At 41.0% G+C, this 14,962-nt stretch overlaps 1 protein-coding gene across 1 annotated transcript; it reads right to left on the bottom strand.

The window, feature by feature from the left end:
* Positions 1–741: 741 nt before the first annotated feature.
* Positions 742–14,357, bottom strand: mboat2b (membrane bound O-acyltransferase domain containing 2b). The gene is given in 14 exon segments (XM_055023981.1): positions 742–3,837; positions 3,931–4,082; positions 4,403–4,535; positions 4,622–4,686; positions 4,768–4,871; positions 4,959–4,995; positions 4,997–5,152; positions 5,261–5,441; positions 5,531–5,585; positions 5,664–5,719; positions 5,808–5,903; positions 7,649–7,726; positions 8,667–8,812; positions 14,159–14,357. Coding segments are annotated over 14 exon segments (1,518 nt in total). The 5' UTR covers positions 14,249–14,357; the 3' UTR covers positions 742–3,668.
* Positions 14,358–14,962: the final 605 nt, after the last annotated feature.

Genomic DNA, 14,962 nt, shown 5'->3' with positions numbered 1-14,962 from the left:
TTCCAGAGCAGGCTTTATTAGATGTGCTCTGAACTCATAACAGCACCGCTGAATTCTGAAACCTATTTATTTACGTCTCCAGCTGACGGAGACTTCCCCCAAAATACTTTTAGCGTAACAGCAGTGAAAGATGATTCAAATGATCCAAAACCCAATTTTTAAACTACTTTTAAAACCAAAGTTATTCACTACTTTGCATTGGTCCAGCACATAAAATCCATAAAGAATACATTGAAGTTTGTGGTTGTAATGTTGATCAACATCAAGTTGTGTCAATGTATTTTCATGTCACTGCATAAACATTGAAACTTTTGGTTTCAATGTTTTCTTCTTTGAATCTGTTATGAATGCAGATTATTATCTGTGCAGTAAATCGACTTATCTTTATTAATTCAGAGCATTAGCAAGAACTCTGCTCAGTATCAGTTTACTCAGGGTTAAAGTGCAGCAGTGTTATCTCATCAAAGTACAAGTACAGTGTCGGTATTAGGTCATGGATATACAGATAATCTTGACAGTGCCTCTCCAAGCCATTTAATTAATAATATTCTCACATATTTACCTTCTTCTGTCCAATGGTTTATTTGAAAATTAATCTGAGTTTCCAGTTCTATTTACAAAGTGATAATATGTTTATGCTTTAGTTTAGAAGATATTTAGGGGGTACATATTTATATGATTGCATATGGTCCCTCATTAATGTGCTGTACAACAATGGAAATAACTGGAACTTTGGACACATTAAGAGTAAAAAAAATCCAACATTTATTCACATAATTTACAAAATAAACCAAATAAAATAAACAGTCAAAACAAACATGTCAAAACTACAAAGATAGGTGGCTGGTTTTTAATCACTGTTTTACATAAACATGTTCATTAGCAGTCACATCTTTTCAACCAGGTGTCATGGCAGAAACCTAAAACTAGGAATACAATCGTAGAACAAATACAAAACAGAAAGATTCAGGAAAAGATTCAGATTTTTCTCTTTTAGAAGAAAAGAGGCAAAGAAAACACTGATTTTTACTGATCGGCAGAAATGCTGACTGTTAATACTCAGAGTAGTTTGGACGGAAAATGAGATTAAATTGTTTATGTAAATTAAAACCAGAAGTTTGACGGAAGAGAACATTTACAGCAACTTTATATAAATGTCTTGTTTGATTCTTGCTGTGCTCCAGTCTTCTTGAAAGCTTGAAGTTAGAAAACCAGCAAATGTTTGTCCTCAAAATCCAAATTAACAACTTTAACCAGCTCAACTCAGTTTATTACTGTTTATTTATTTATTTTTATTTTTATCAAATTTTAAGGTGAGGGTTTGCAGGACAAATATTAGCTGGTTTTTATTTGAACACAGTTTTAGCTAGCTCCCTAAAATTGCTAACAATTAGCAAGCTTGAAGCTCCAAAGTAAAAACAAAGTAGCTATTCCAGCACAAATTTTCAGCTACACTCAGTGTTAAAATAAATTAAACAACAAAAATATTGGTGACTAAATTTACACATGGATCAGTTTGGTAAATAGCTCAAAATATGAGCAATTATAGCTAAATTAAACCACCAGCTGACATTAAAGCAAACAGTTCAATACTGATTTATTTTATTTGAATAAAACAATGAAGGTTAGGTAAACTTTCCTTAAGCTGTATTTTTTATCTCCCAGAGAAAACATTGTCAATGTCAAATTTATTTATATAGCACTTTAAAACAGGTACAAAACTGTTTTAAACATTGATGGAACGGAGAGAAACCAATAAAAATCATGGCTAAAGCGTAACTTTAACGGAGAGTCACAGCCAACACTCACCTGAACTTAAACAAATGTAGAAACTGGGCCTTCAGGAAGTGAAATATAGCCTTGATGGAGAAACTAATTTATTTAAATCTACAAGCTTTTTATCGCTACTTCCAGAGTGAGACTATTGTAAATCAACTGCTATAATTCATGGTCAAATACTATTTCATTTATCATATTTTCTGTTTTGCAGGTGGAAATGTATGCAGTTAGCAAAACCCACCAAGCTGTAGCATCTTTCTACTTGGTTTTAAAAGCCCTGTCAAATATTATATATTTTCTGTAATTCAGATTTAAAACTGATTTACTGCAGAAAAATATTTTCTGTTTTATCTTTAAAGGTCATATTCTATGACGTGATGGAGCCAGACAACCTAGAATCTCACCACGGTGTCAAATCCTCATACAAAAATCTGATTGTATTGTTGTCAATAAAGACTTTTCTAATGTTATTCTAATTCAGTCAGGTTCTGATGAAAACAAAAAACAAAACAAAATCAAAATTTCTAAAGTTTTCTTCAGCATTTTCGACCAATAAACACAGAAGGGTAACCGTCATGTTGGCTTCCAGGCCCTTACCAGACCGAGCGTCCTCCATATTGTGAGTGGCATGGTCTCCATGATCATTATTAGATGCATGTGTGCAAACCGAATGTCCTGAAATTTCATTCAGCAAAATTACAAATTGAATTGTTTTACTCACAATAAAACACTAATTTAGTATTACTGGCAAAAATATCTGCAAATAAGAATAAGCTTAACCAATACAAACTCAAATGCACTTAGATTTACATTAATTTACCTCTTAAAACATAACGAACCTCTTAATTATTAAGTTTTTGTCATAATAACCAAACTCTATCTATTTTGTTTTTTCAGAAATATATATGCTGTTATAAAAGGGTCACTGTAAAATCTCTCAAGTGTTTCAAAATGCCACTCACAACATGTCTTGTACAGAGCCGTAGTGTCTACTCTTTTATGTCTATTGTTTTATCCACAATAATTAGCAGCGAGACCAAGCAGCTTTTTCTCCCCAGTGTCTGAGCTAAATGACGTAATGAGGCGGAGTCTGAAAGATGAGACAAACTGTAAAAGGAATAAAATATTATCATCCTGAGCTACAAGCCCAAACCCAACTGGAAAGGAAAATATGTTAAAAATCATCAAACTTTAAAGGAAAACCTTTATCTGCTGATTTCTGAAGGTTTTGTAAAGCTGTTTATCTTTTGCTTATTAAACCACATCATTTTTTGGAATGAAACACATCAGTAAGAACTTTAAACCAAAGTTACACATGTAAACACGTCAAGACTTTTCTTCTTCTTCTTTTTTTTAGAACAAATAAGGTGACTGAGTGAACAAACATTGGCACTTTTTCCAAAACTAACTTCTGTAAAATATTTAAAAGTTTTCCTTTAATCAGTCTGAATTTTATTCACACAAGCCCTGTGTCATCAAATTGTATATTCCCACTTTCCGCCTTTTTCTTTTCATATAATCATATTATGAAAAGAAACTTGTCAAGTTTCTGACAAGTAAGAAAAGGGAGTTGGTTTAGAATCATGGTAGTTCAGGCAGTTTGCACTGATCACACGCAGCTCTCCATGTAAACTCACATTAGGTATTTATATTCTTAAACATGGCAGGTTTTTGAGTCTGTTCATTGTCATTTCTGGCAGTCAAGATTCCTTTAAGAATGAAAAAGAAACCCAGCGCCTGCTTTGACTTTTATCCCCCACTGAATGCAAATTAATCAGGTTTGGCCTTTTTTCTGTACCTAGTCCAGCAGGAGCATCACTCGGTCCGTCCGGCTTCACATCCTCCCACACAAGTCCATGGAAATTTACAAGATGCTTCTGGCTCCGGCCTCAGGAGGCTTTCTCTTTGTGACTGTGGGTCTCTGCAGCCTCCAGGGGCTTCAGGCCTGCATCCTGGGAGCAGCTTTTCTGCTGCTCTTTGAGGCGCAAATGTCTGGGTTTGACCGGCAGCGCTACAGCCAAGAGGATGCACATGATGTGGAGGCTGAAGTACCACGATCTGCAGGAAGGAAGAAATTAGGAATATTAACCTCAATTCCATGCAAACCTGATTGTTATAGTACAAAGTTGAATGTTGTAAGCGATGGCTGACCTGTAAAACTTTAGGGACGGGCCCACAGACAGCAGGACAAAAGGCACCACCGTGTAGCAGATGGCGATCTGAGTGGCTGCCCACGTGATGACATCATAGAGCAGTTTGTGGGCCGCGGAATGAAGAAAGTGGGGCCGAACTTTGTGTCTCACCTGAGAGGACAGAAGATGGACAGGTGAGGACGGACCATTACTCAGACGCAGGACTGATAGAGTATTAATAACAAAGTACAATGATGTAATAATATTAGCCAACATTCCTCTATAACCCATCCATCCATCCATCCATCCATCCATCCATCCTTCCATCATCCATCCATCCATCCATCCATCCATCCATCCTTCCATCCATCCATCCATCCATCCATCCATCCATCCATCCATCCATCCATCCATCCATCCATCCATCCATCCATCCTTCCATCCATTCATCCATCCATCCATCCATCCATCCATCCATCCATCCATCTCACCGCTCTGGCCGCCAGCGTGACGACGATGCCGGTCAGGAAGGTGAGGTAGTATCCTGGATAGGCGCCGTGCCACATGGCGGACAGGATGAACGTGGCTGCTGTTGGGTGGTAGGGACATCGCTCGTAACAAACCCTGTTTCCCAACAGATAAAGATCACGGTATGGTTACAGAAAAATGTCCTTTTACTGGCATAAACTGCCATGGATCTCCAGACAGACCTTTTGAGCCATTGCACCGTCTGAATGTTCCAGTTGTCAAGAAAAACTTTGAAACTGGTGGCAAGCTGGAAAACACAAAGTCTAATTAGTCCGACTGCAATGTTATAAAACATAGTAAGGACATGTTCTCTCCTAACTATCCTGACCTCAATGTTGAGTATCCTCAGGTTGGAGATCAGGTCCCAGCGGGGTGCGCCATTGCTGTCATAGCCGTTAAAACCAAAGCCAGCAGCATTGTTGATGGCATCAGCTGTTTGGTGAGACAGTCTCAGGTGAAATATGAGCAAACAGTCCAATAGAATAAAGAAGTTTGGGAAAGATGAACACAGTCACCCACCGAGTGTCCAGACAAAGTAATACTTGGGTCGTGTGGTTTAGCATGGAGAGGTACAGGTAGACCACCTGGGCATAGAATGGTGTGTTGGCAATGAAGTCGTCCTCGATGTTTCGCTCCACTGGAAATACTTTACACACTGACAGGAAGACCAGCAGGCAGAAGAAGGAGGTGGCCACTTTACGAACCACCTCCATCTGAGGAGAGACACATTTGTTCTGGTTATGTTTCTGCTTGTAGACAGAAATTGGTAGATTGTGTCTGGTGGGTGATTGCTACAGAGTCAAACCAGTTAGATCACCTACGTTTGGCGATGGCTCGCCTTGACCCAGTCTGGTCTTGGACTTGTCGGCCTCTTGTTCACGGTGGCGATGCGGTTTCCCCTCGATGAAGGCAATGTAGTCGTTGTAAGAGCAGGTTGGACCGGCCAGAATCCCCATGAAGTTACAATTGTAGCTGAAATACTCGAGAAGGCTCGGCATTCGCCTAAAGAAACACAAACACACAGGTGCTCAAACATCCAGAGGGAAACTGCTTTAAACCAAATGTTAAATATTACAAACAGTGGAAAAAACCTTATGGCTAAGATCTTCTGTCCGGCGGTCAGGTGTTCTTCCTTCCGAGCCATTCCTACCAAAACAAGAGAGACCTTTAACACCTGAGTCCCAAACGTCCCAGTGTTGTATAACTACTGCAGAAGCAGCTCACCATCATGGATCTCAAAGGCCAAGCTTGTGATCTTCTGAGTTATGACCATCATGGGACTGGAAAAGGAAGCAAGACATTAGATCAAACATCACTGATCATAACTCAAGGCTTTTTAACCAACATGACGAACAGGAGGAGTTTTACCCTGTGAAGTCAGCAGAGTACATGCCGTAGTCAAAGACGTAGACTCGAGTGATCTGGCACAGACTCAGGTAGCTGAGAGCCACTACGAGGCAATACCTGCAGCCAAAAGAGTCAGACCAACAACAACTCACTGATCAGGTCAGTTCGTCTGCCTGTTAGAGAGACTTCAGACAGACTTCTCCAAACTGCTTCTTGAGAGGTATGACCACAGCTTCAGGTCTTAAACTAAACATGTAGTAACAATGTTGGGCGCAAAGACTTTAAAGGATGCACTGGGTTTCTTCTTTTATAGTATCTCCAGAACATCTCCAGCCTGGATCAATGGAGTCATGACCAAAAGAATGAGATTCTGAATGCAAACACCTGAAAATAGTTCCTAGGTAGAGTGACGAGGACTGTAAGGACACGGTAGAGTTAGAGTAAAAGGGTTAGGAGTTAGGGTTAGATACTCTGGCATATTCTGTGAGCCATGTGGACTCTGTATGAACAGATGAGATTTCACAGTAAAGCATAAATATTGCCTACATTTCTTGAGACAAATTCCTGCATTTCTCACAATCCAAAGTTTGGTGGGCTAATTGGGGACCTAATCCTATTTCTGATTGACCAGGGCAGTCACCGCACAGCTGTCAGTGCAGCACAGAGAGTTGGTTACTCTCTGCTTCCTTTTGCCTGGTTGCTCCCACTCGGTATCACACTGTCTCCTACTGAGGGTCTGCTATGAGACACCAAGTGTCTGACACTCACTCATCGTTGTGTCCACTTGAGCACCTCTGGATGTCCGCAGAGTACCCAAGTACTCACTGTACTCCTCCAAATTGGACTGAACTGAGGTGGGTCATCATCCAGATCAGGATACCCTCCGGATGGCTTGATCTGGGGGTTCTCTGGACATATTCCACAGGAAACCCTCCACAAACCCAGAACACACTGGAGGGAACCTACACGACCTCTTTAGCTTGAAAACATCTTAAGATCTTTGAGGAGGAGGTGGATGAGAAGTCCTGCACTTGTATGGGACTTTATCAAGCCCAGAGGATTTCATTCACCCATTCCTACACACGTTTACACTCTGATGGTGGCAGGATACCCAGTTTGGGTACATCTGATCCCTCAGACCACCAAGGCGGGTGAAGTGTCTTGACATGGGACACCACAACAGAGACAGATGGAGCGCGGGATCATACCGGCATCCCACCAACTGCACATCGAAGTCCTAACAGCCGACATCGTTGTTCCAATGTTGGGGTTTCATTCCTGAACTGTTGACGATTGAAAGAAGGATACTGATTCCACCCATCCAGTTGCGATTGTTTTCTGAAACAAGTCCCCATGAAGGAATCCTTATTTTGTCTTCTGGACTAGATAAAAGAGCTTTATAAGTACAGACCACTCACCATGTGGCTCAGAGAGGCATAATCTGGACCGTTTCCCATCTGATAAGGGGAAGTGGTGACTCCACTCTCCCTGTGTTTTAGTCCTGCCTCCTGTGTTGGAGCTTTAGCCACTTAAATTCATCATCTTATTTACTTTGTAGACTTCCTGATGTAAAACTGATACTTTTCAATACTGAGTTTTAATCTTCAGTATGTGTGAGTTCTGAATTAGTTTTATGGTAGATTAGTAACATAATCTACTCATTAGCAGTCTGTCTGGAAAAAGCAGTCCACTATTTCATGTACACCAGGAGCAGGAAGTTGTTTTCCACATGAGCTCTAAGGAATAAAACGGATGATTCGAGTTTAATGGATCAAACAGATTAATTTCACAGCTGCTGCTTCCTCTGACAGTTTTAATGTCTCTATAATGATGCTGTTATTTAAAGAGTCCATGATGCTCACTTGTGCATGTGCTCGACTCCGGTCAGGATCATGATGCCGTAGGTGAGTCCGCTCTGAAGCAGGAAGTGAAGCGCATACCTGCAGAAACAAGAAGCAGAGAGTCAAAGAAAAGCTGATGAACTTTCCGTAAAGATGTGAACAATAACAACAGACAAACATTTCGCAATCATTGTGCTTTGAGTATAAGTCCTATTTCAACCTGTCATTGATCACAGTGTGTCAACTTCTGTTTTGCTAGCATCATGCTATGGGCTAACTGAAATAAGGTTGGAAATTTTCCTCAGTGTTATGTTCTGTTCTTCACTTTGAGATCATTTTAGCCTTGAGACTCTGTGCTTTATCATGCAGGAAAACCAGAAAATCACCATCAAACTGATTCTGGAGGACATTTTGATGTCCATGGAAGAGTTCTCAGGATTAGAAAACTAAGTATTTAGTTGGCAAGCTAAACATTTAATTAGCTTTGAGCCAGCTAGCTTTGTCAAATATGTAGTCGACAAACTATTTAGTTTAGTCCTAAAATTCACTTGCATATTAGGCTGTAGGTCAATTGGACTTTTAAAACAGATCATCTTTGTTCTAAGCTGAAATGTTTGGAAAAAGAGGAAAAGAAACAATAAAGAGGTGACTTTCAAAGTTTATGTTTGACAGCCCACTTCCAGTTATTGGCAAGTAAATCCGCATATTATATAATTAATTAGGTCAAATTAATATACTAAATATTTAGCATAAAGCTAAACATTTATCTAGCTAACTATTTTATTTGCATAAATTGGTCAAATAACCAAATTATTGCTGTTAATGTTTAGAAACGGCATCCAACACTGGCCTCATGCAGCTTGCAACGTTTCTTCTCCAAATGTCCCAAATAATCAATCTATCAGGAAAAACCTATTTATTCTGCCATCATTTCAGCCACTTTTCACCAGATTTGCTCTTTTCACTGCAACATATTGATCAGTTTGGCAAAAACAAGCCAAAACTGGGAACCAGGAAGGTTTTCCAGCCGTCGCCTCACCAGCCGAAGCAGAACAGGGCGAAGTAGAGCCCCAGCACAGTGGCCACCACATGTCTAATGAAAGGACTGGTTTTACTGGGATGGAGGAAGAGACGAAACCAGAAGGCTGAGATCAGAGCGCAGAGCTGACACACCACGAAGTTGACCTGCAGGAGCAGAGGGAAAAGTGGCGTCAGAGTCAGGAAGGAGGAGGAGCTCACACATCATCTCAGTTTCCTAGATTACATTAAAGTCTTGGAAAACCTTTTAAATGCCGCAGAGTCAAATTTATCTCCTGTTTCTCCAAACCAACAGGGAGAAAACCGACCTGTGATACATTCACAACGCCTCACTCCTTCATGTTATAGAGCCAGCAGAGCTGAGGTTGTTTTTTCTGCTGTTCTGAGTGAAGCTCTGGTCCTTCCTGTCCGTCCCAGCAGGATGTCAGACCAGGTTTGTTCAGCTGCTCAGACGGTTCCCATCAGCAGCAGCGTGATGAAGCCGGGTCAGGACAAGACGGCCCACATGGTGCCAAACCTTTCAGCCCGCCCAACAGTGACAGATTTATCTCAACCATAAGAGGAGTACGAACTGACCTACCGTCAGAATCCGGAAGAAACTTTATTCAGATCACCAGGTTTTACAAGCCAGAAACCAGAAAAAAAAATACAAACAATAAAACAACAAACAGGTGGAATAAATGAGCCTTCTGCTGGAGTGGCCTAGTCAAAGTTTGGATTTTAATGTGATGGAGATGCTATTAACTTTGTGTTTATACTAGCTCTCTAATGGGTCTAAATTAAGCAGAGTGGCTCAGTATTGTGATGCTAACGGCTAATTAGCAAATCTGATGAACACTTGATGGTAAAACAGACCAGATCCATCCATCCATCCATCATCCAACCATCCATCCATCCATCCATCATCCATCCATCCATCCATCCATCCATCATCCAACCATCCATCCATCCATCCATCCATCCATCCATCCATCCATCCATCCATCCATCATCCAACCATCCATCCATCCATCCATCCATCATCCATCCATCCATCCATCCATCCATCCATCCATCCATCCATCCATCCATCATCCAACCATCCATCCATCCATCCATCCATCCATCCATCCATCCATCCATCCATCCACATCGTCCATCATCCATCCATCATCCATCCATCATCCATCCATCCATCATCCATCCATCCATCCATCCATCCATCCATCCATCCATCCATCCATCGTCCATCATCCATCCATCATCCATCCATCCATCCATCCATCCATCCATCCATCCATCATCCATCCATCCATCCATCCATCCATCCATCCATCCATCGTCCATCATCCATCCATCCATCCATCCATCCATCCATCCATCCATCCATCATCCAACCATCCATCCATCCATCCATCCATCATCCATCCATCCATCCATCCATCCATCCATCCATCCATCCATCCATCCATCCATCCATCCATCCATCCATCATCCAACCATCCATCCATCCATCCATCCATCCATCCATCCATCCATCCATCCATCCATCGTCCATCATCCATCCATCATCCATCCATCATCCATCCATCCATCCATCCATCCATCCATCCATCCATCCATCCATCCATCCATCCATCCATCCATCCATCGTCCATCATCCATCCATCATCCATCCATCCATCCATCCATCCATCCATCATCATCCATCCATCCATCCATCCATCATCCATCCATCCATCCATCCATCCATCCATCCATCCATCCATCCATCCATCCATCCATCCATCCATCATCCATCCATCCATCCATCCATCCATCCATCCATCCATCCATCCATCGTCCATCATCCATCCATCCATCCATCCATCCATCCATCATCCATCCATCCATCCATCATCCATCCATCCATCCATCCATCCATCCATCCATCCATCCATCCATCCATCCATTCCAGATTTATCGTCTCAGCCTCTTCTTCACCACTAGCTGATCTAGAGACAGCCCCATCCTGTCTCCAATCAGGTCTATGAGAATCACCATCTGTTGGAAGGTGGACGTACAAAACCAGCCTGATTGGTTTTAATACTCTGACTTTTCTAATCCATGCAACCATCATAAATCACCACCAAATCAGACTAAATGCACCAAATCTCTCAGCCAACTGCAGGTTTGTGGTTCTGCTGATGACGAGCAGCATCTTCATCCCATGTAATCTTGTATTCCAGAGAGTGATCTCACTGAGCATCTGATCTGTCTGTAATATGATACCAAGTGTCATAAATAATAGAAAGTGTGTAAACTGAGCGATTACTCATCCGACACTAAACTCCGGCTGGACTGAGACATTTGGTCTGGGGAAACGAAGATTGTTTTTCTTTCTTTAGGAAGTTTAAACTGGGAGAAAAGATCCAGAAGTAGAAATATAATCACAAAGTATTTCTGTTGATGCTCTGAGGCACCATGCCAGGGCAGAACGATATCAGTCTGTCGTAATGAGCAATAAATCAATAAATCAGTGAATGACATGATAAATTAAAATGAGCTCAATAATTTCCATTTGCAAGGACTGGAGGATAAAAGCCTTCAGTGCTTCTAAAAGGACAGTTATGTTTACAGAATCTTCATAATTCATATTATCTGTTGTTTCTGTTTCATTTATTTATTTTGGATTTTTAAATGTCTTCCATCTCCAGAGTTATATGTTCATTAGAATATAAGGTTTATTGGCCTTTGAGAAGTTCTTGCATTATTGTGCCATTATTACCATTAGATTACTGGGAAATGGCCACACTTTGTGGTTCTACTGTGATCATGAAAACAGTGACGATAGGAATTATTAAATACTTAATTTTTATGTGTGACTGTGAGTTACAGCAATGATAACAACTGAAAAACATCCCCATTTTTAATGTGCCTCTAAAATAATCATGTATCACTGGGCTGCGCAATGTAACTTTATTCCCATATTTTTCATATGTGTTGATGTTTTTACTTAAATAGTGAATAAAATAGGAAAACTAAGAATCTCAATCCATAAGTAAGGAAAGTTTTAAACTTCATTAACTGGAATTTATCCTGACGTCGATAAATCAAAATTTAAAATAAATTCCCATTTCTAGTCGTAAAGCAGAGCATCAAACCTGTGGAGGTCAGTAAGAGCCGAGAGACTGAAACCAAGAAACAACCTTGCAAATCAAACTTCAGCTCATCTGATCAACCTGTAAACATTTTCATGAAACGTTTTTCCATTTTTCAGGCTTTTTCTTCCCTGAATCATATTTCTAACAGATGAGACGGACAGATCTCGGTTCAGATCTGGACCTTCAGTTCTCGGTATCACCACCCAGAGACCTTCTGACCTCCTGCAGCAGCGCCAACCACCTGATCTACCTGCATCCAGACAGCTGGCTCTCAGCCAATCAGAGCGCAGCATCGTCTACCTGTTACACGCTGCGGTATCACCTGTTGGTCTGGAGGCTCAAAGCTCTTCAGGAAGATTTTATCTTCTGTCAGCTGCAGGAATTAAAGTGCTGATGGTCGATGCTGCATTTCACAGCTTTAACAGAATATTAACCTTTGACCTTTAGCTTAGCACGGTCAAGCTCAACATTGCCACATATTTAATCTTCGAATTCATAAATGACTTTTTCTTGACATTTTATCACCATAACAACAGAAGCATTTTGCTCTCATATTGTTTGAAATGAAACTAATTTATAATTTGAGACAAAAAGTACCGATAATAATTAAAAAACTTGAAGGTTGAGTCTTTGGCTTCGTTTTTCAGGAAGTTTGACCTCTGGTGCTCTGATGAGTTTATTTCATTTAGATAAATTGTGAGAGTTTTTAAATATGGATACTTGCTTGTGATCAGCCAGTGGAATCTGAATTTCTTCAGATTCAGGGTCAGGATGTGGTTTTGATTTATTGTCGCCTACTTCATGCTGTCATGCAGGCCCTATTTGAGTGACTTTGTGATGAAGACGTATTTAGAACCATCCCTAAGTCATCAATTTATAAAACAAACAAAAAGAATCCTAGTTTCCATCTGATTAAACATAATCCCACAGCATGATACTCCCCCTCCCATGCTTTCACTAATGTTACTGAGTTGTTTTTGTCCCCAAGGAACCAAAAGTTCAGATCTATTTTCCAAAGAGACGTTTTCCAACAACAGTCGGAGATTTTCGGCAGGTTTGAATGTTTTCTGTCAGAGAATCCATGGAGACGACAGCAGATTATTGCCAGAAATGACTGCAGCCTCTCTGTGGACACGGTGGACCAGATCTGTTCAGGGATATTGATCGTAAATCAGTTCGAAAAAATTCCAAAGAAAATGCTACATGGAAAGCTGACATACTTATAACTCTGATGCTAACTGCTAGTGGTTGGTGTTTACAAAGCAGCCAATCCAGAAGCCATATTCATTTTCCTGGATGCTGATTGGCCTGAGGAGCAGAAATAAGGAAAACGGTGGATGCTAGCTTCTGTGGTGGCGCTAATGCTATTTACACTGAGTGTATTGATGCACCTTAAGGTACATTTACTGTTTGAACTGTCAAAACAAGCAGTTAGAGGCATTTTAGAGGAGGTCTCAACTATTTGTGGAGTCTAGCTCTTTGAAACTGTTGTACTCCAAAATCCCCCCAAATACCAGGCTGGTTAAACTGTTTTAAACCTTCTCCTGACTGGTACCTTGGACCTGATCCTTTGTAAACTCTGTACAAACGATAGCTTTACTAAATTATCCTACCAGAACATCTGAACTTTATTTATTGTTAATTATAATTCATATTAGTGTGTCTCAAACAAACTGGTGTGCAGCCATTTATTAATCCGTTAATATTTTTCTCCCTCTGCTTGTTTCAGGCAGGCAGTTTTATTTCTATAGCATATTTTTAGCAACAAGGCAATGCAAAGTGCTTCAGCTGAAATATGTCATGACACATCAAAGGTGGAAAATGTTGGCAAATCAGAGATTAACTGTAAATAGACCCCATATGTGAATATATATCCCTGAATTTGGGAACTAGAGGAGAAAGTCTGCAGAATCAACACTGGTTCCTGTTGGTCTGGGGCTCCACAGCTGGAGGAATGATTGAATCACCTGATAACTGATTCTGTTATTGATGAACTGGTTGGGCTCTGAGCTCCTCCTCAGTGTTTATTTGGTGTAAATGATCTGGATTTGCAGATGTTTGGGTGGTTGGAGCTTCTGCTGCAGATCAGGCTCATAGATTCCTGTTTATTTCCACCACAAAGAGGCGCATCTTCTCTTCAGACCCGATCATCGTTACAAAACACATTCTCCTCCCACAGCTGGACTCTGAAGGCCTCCGTCCAGCCGGGACTTCCCGACCGCCTCGCCGCCCTGTTCAGGCATCTTTTGTTCGGAAGAGGCGCCTGTTGGAGAGCCGATCCCCGCCTCGCAGCTGCGGCGCGGCGCCCGCCAGGCTCGGAGGCTCGGCCCCCGGGATGATGCATGGAGAAAGAGCCCGGTCTGGGTCCTACCTGATCCAGCGGCAGGTTGGTCATCTCGCTGACCGGCTGCAGGAGGCTGGAGCCGGTGCAGGCCGTGGTTCGGGTGCTTTCGTCGGCCATGGCTCCGGCTGCGCTGCTTGGGGTTCCGGCTGCAGCAGCTCCGTGATCCACCGGGGGGGCTGCTCTGTTCGTCTGCCTGAGCTGCGTCCTCTTCTTCCTGCTCCTCCTCCTCACCCTGTCTGTCTGCTCCCCCTCCTCCCTCTGAGCTCCTCTTCCTCCTCTTGTCACCCAGATCTTTACTTTCTCCTCCATCTGGATCCCTCACACCTTCCCTCTTCACCCATCACCTCACTATGTTCACTATGAACATATTCTATTATTTATTTATTCTGATCAGTCACTGAAATACCATAAATTACTGAGAAAAACATCAGCTTTTATTGATTTATTTTTTTTATTAATTAAAATGGATATGTATTTTATTTCAGTAGTTTTTTTAATGTTCTAATGTTTTCTAAAGTTCTATTTTAATATTTTTCCATGTTAATATTTATAGTTTTTAAACACACCGAAAATTGCACATAAAACATAATGTGATGACGGAAGGAAGGAAGAAAGAAAGAAAGAAAGAAACAAAGAAAGAAGGAAGGAAGGAAGGAAGGAAGGAAGGAAGGAAAGAAGGAAGGAAGGAAGGAAGAAAAGGACAAACAAAGAATTGGAATGCAGTGTGTAAAACTGTTTTTATGCCAAAAGAAAAAAACAACTGAAATGCAAAGAATGTTTTTATGCTCTATTTTTATATGTCTTTAATTTTGTTTTTTGTTTTTTTTTTAA

This window comes from Poeciliopsis prolifica, unplaced genomic scaffold (assembly GCF_027474105.1).
Source record: "Poeciliopsis prolifica strain line A6 unplaced genomic scaffold, Auburn_PproV2 SCAFFOLD111, whole genome shotgun sequence".
Taxonomy (NCBI): domain Eukaryota; kingdom Metazoa; phylum Chordata; class Actinopteri; order Cyprinodontiformes; family Poeciliidae; genus Poeciliopsis; species Poeciliopsis prolifica.
This window is presented reverse-complemented; position numbering and strand designations above follow the sequence as displayed.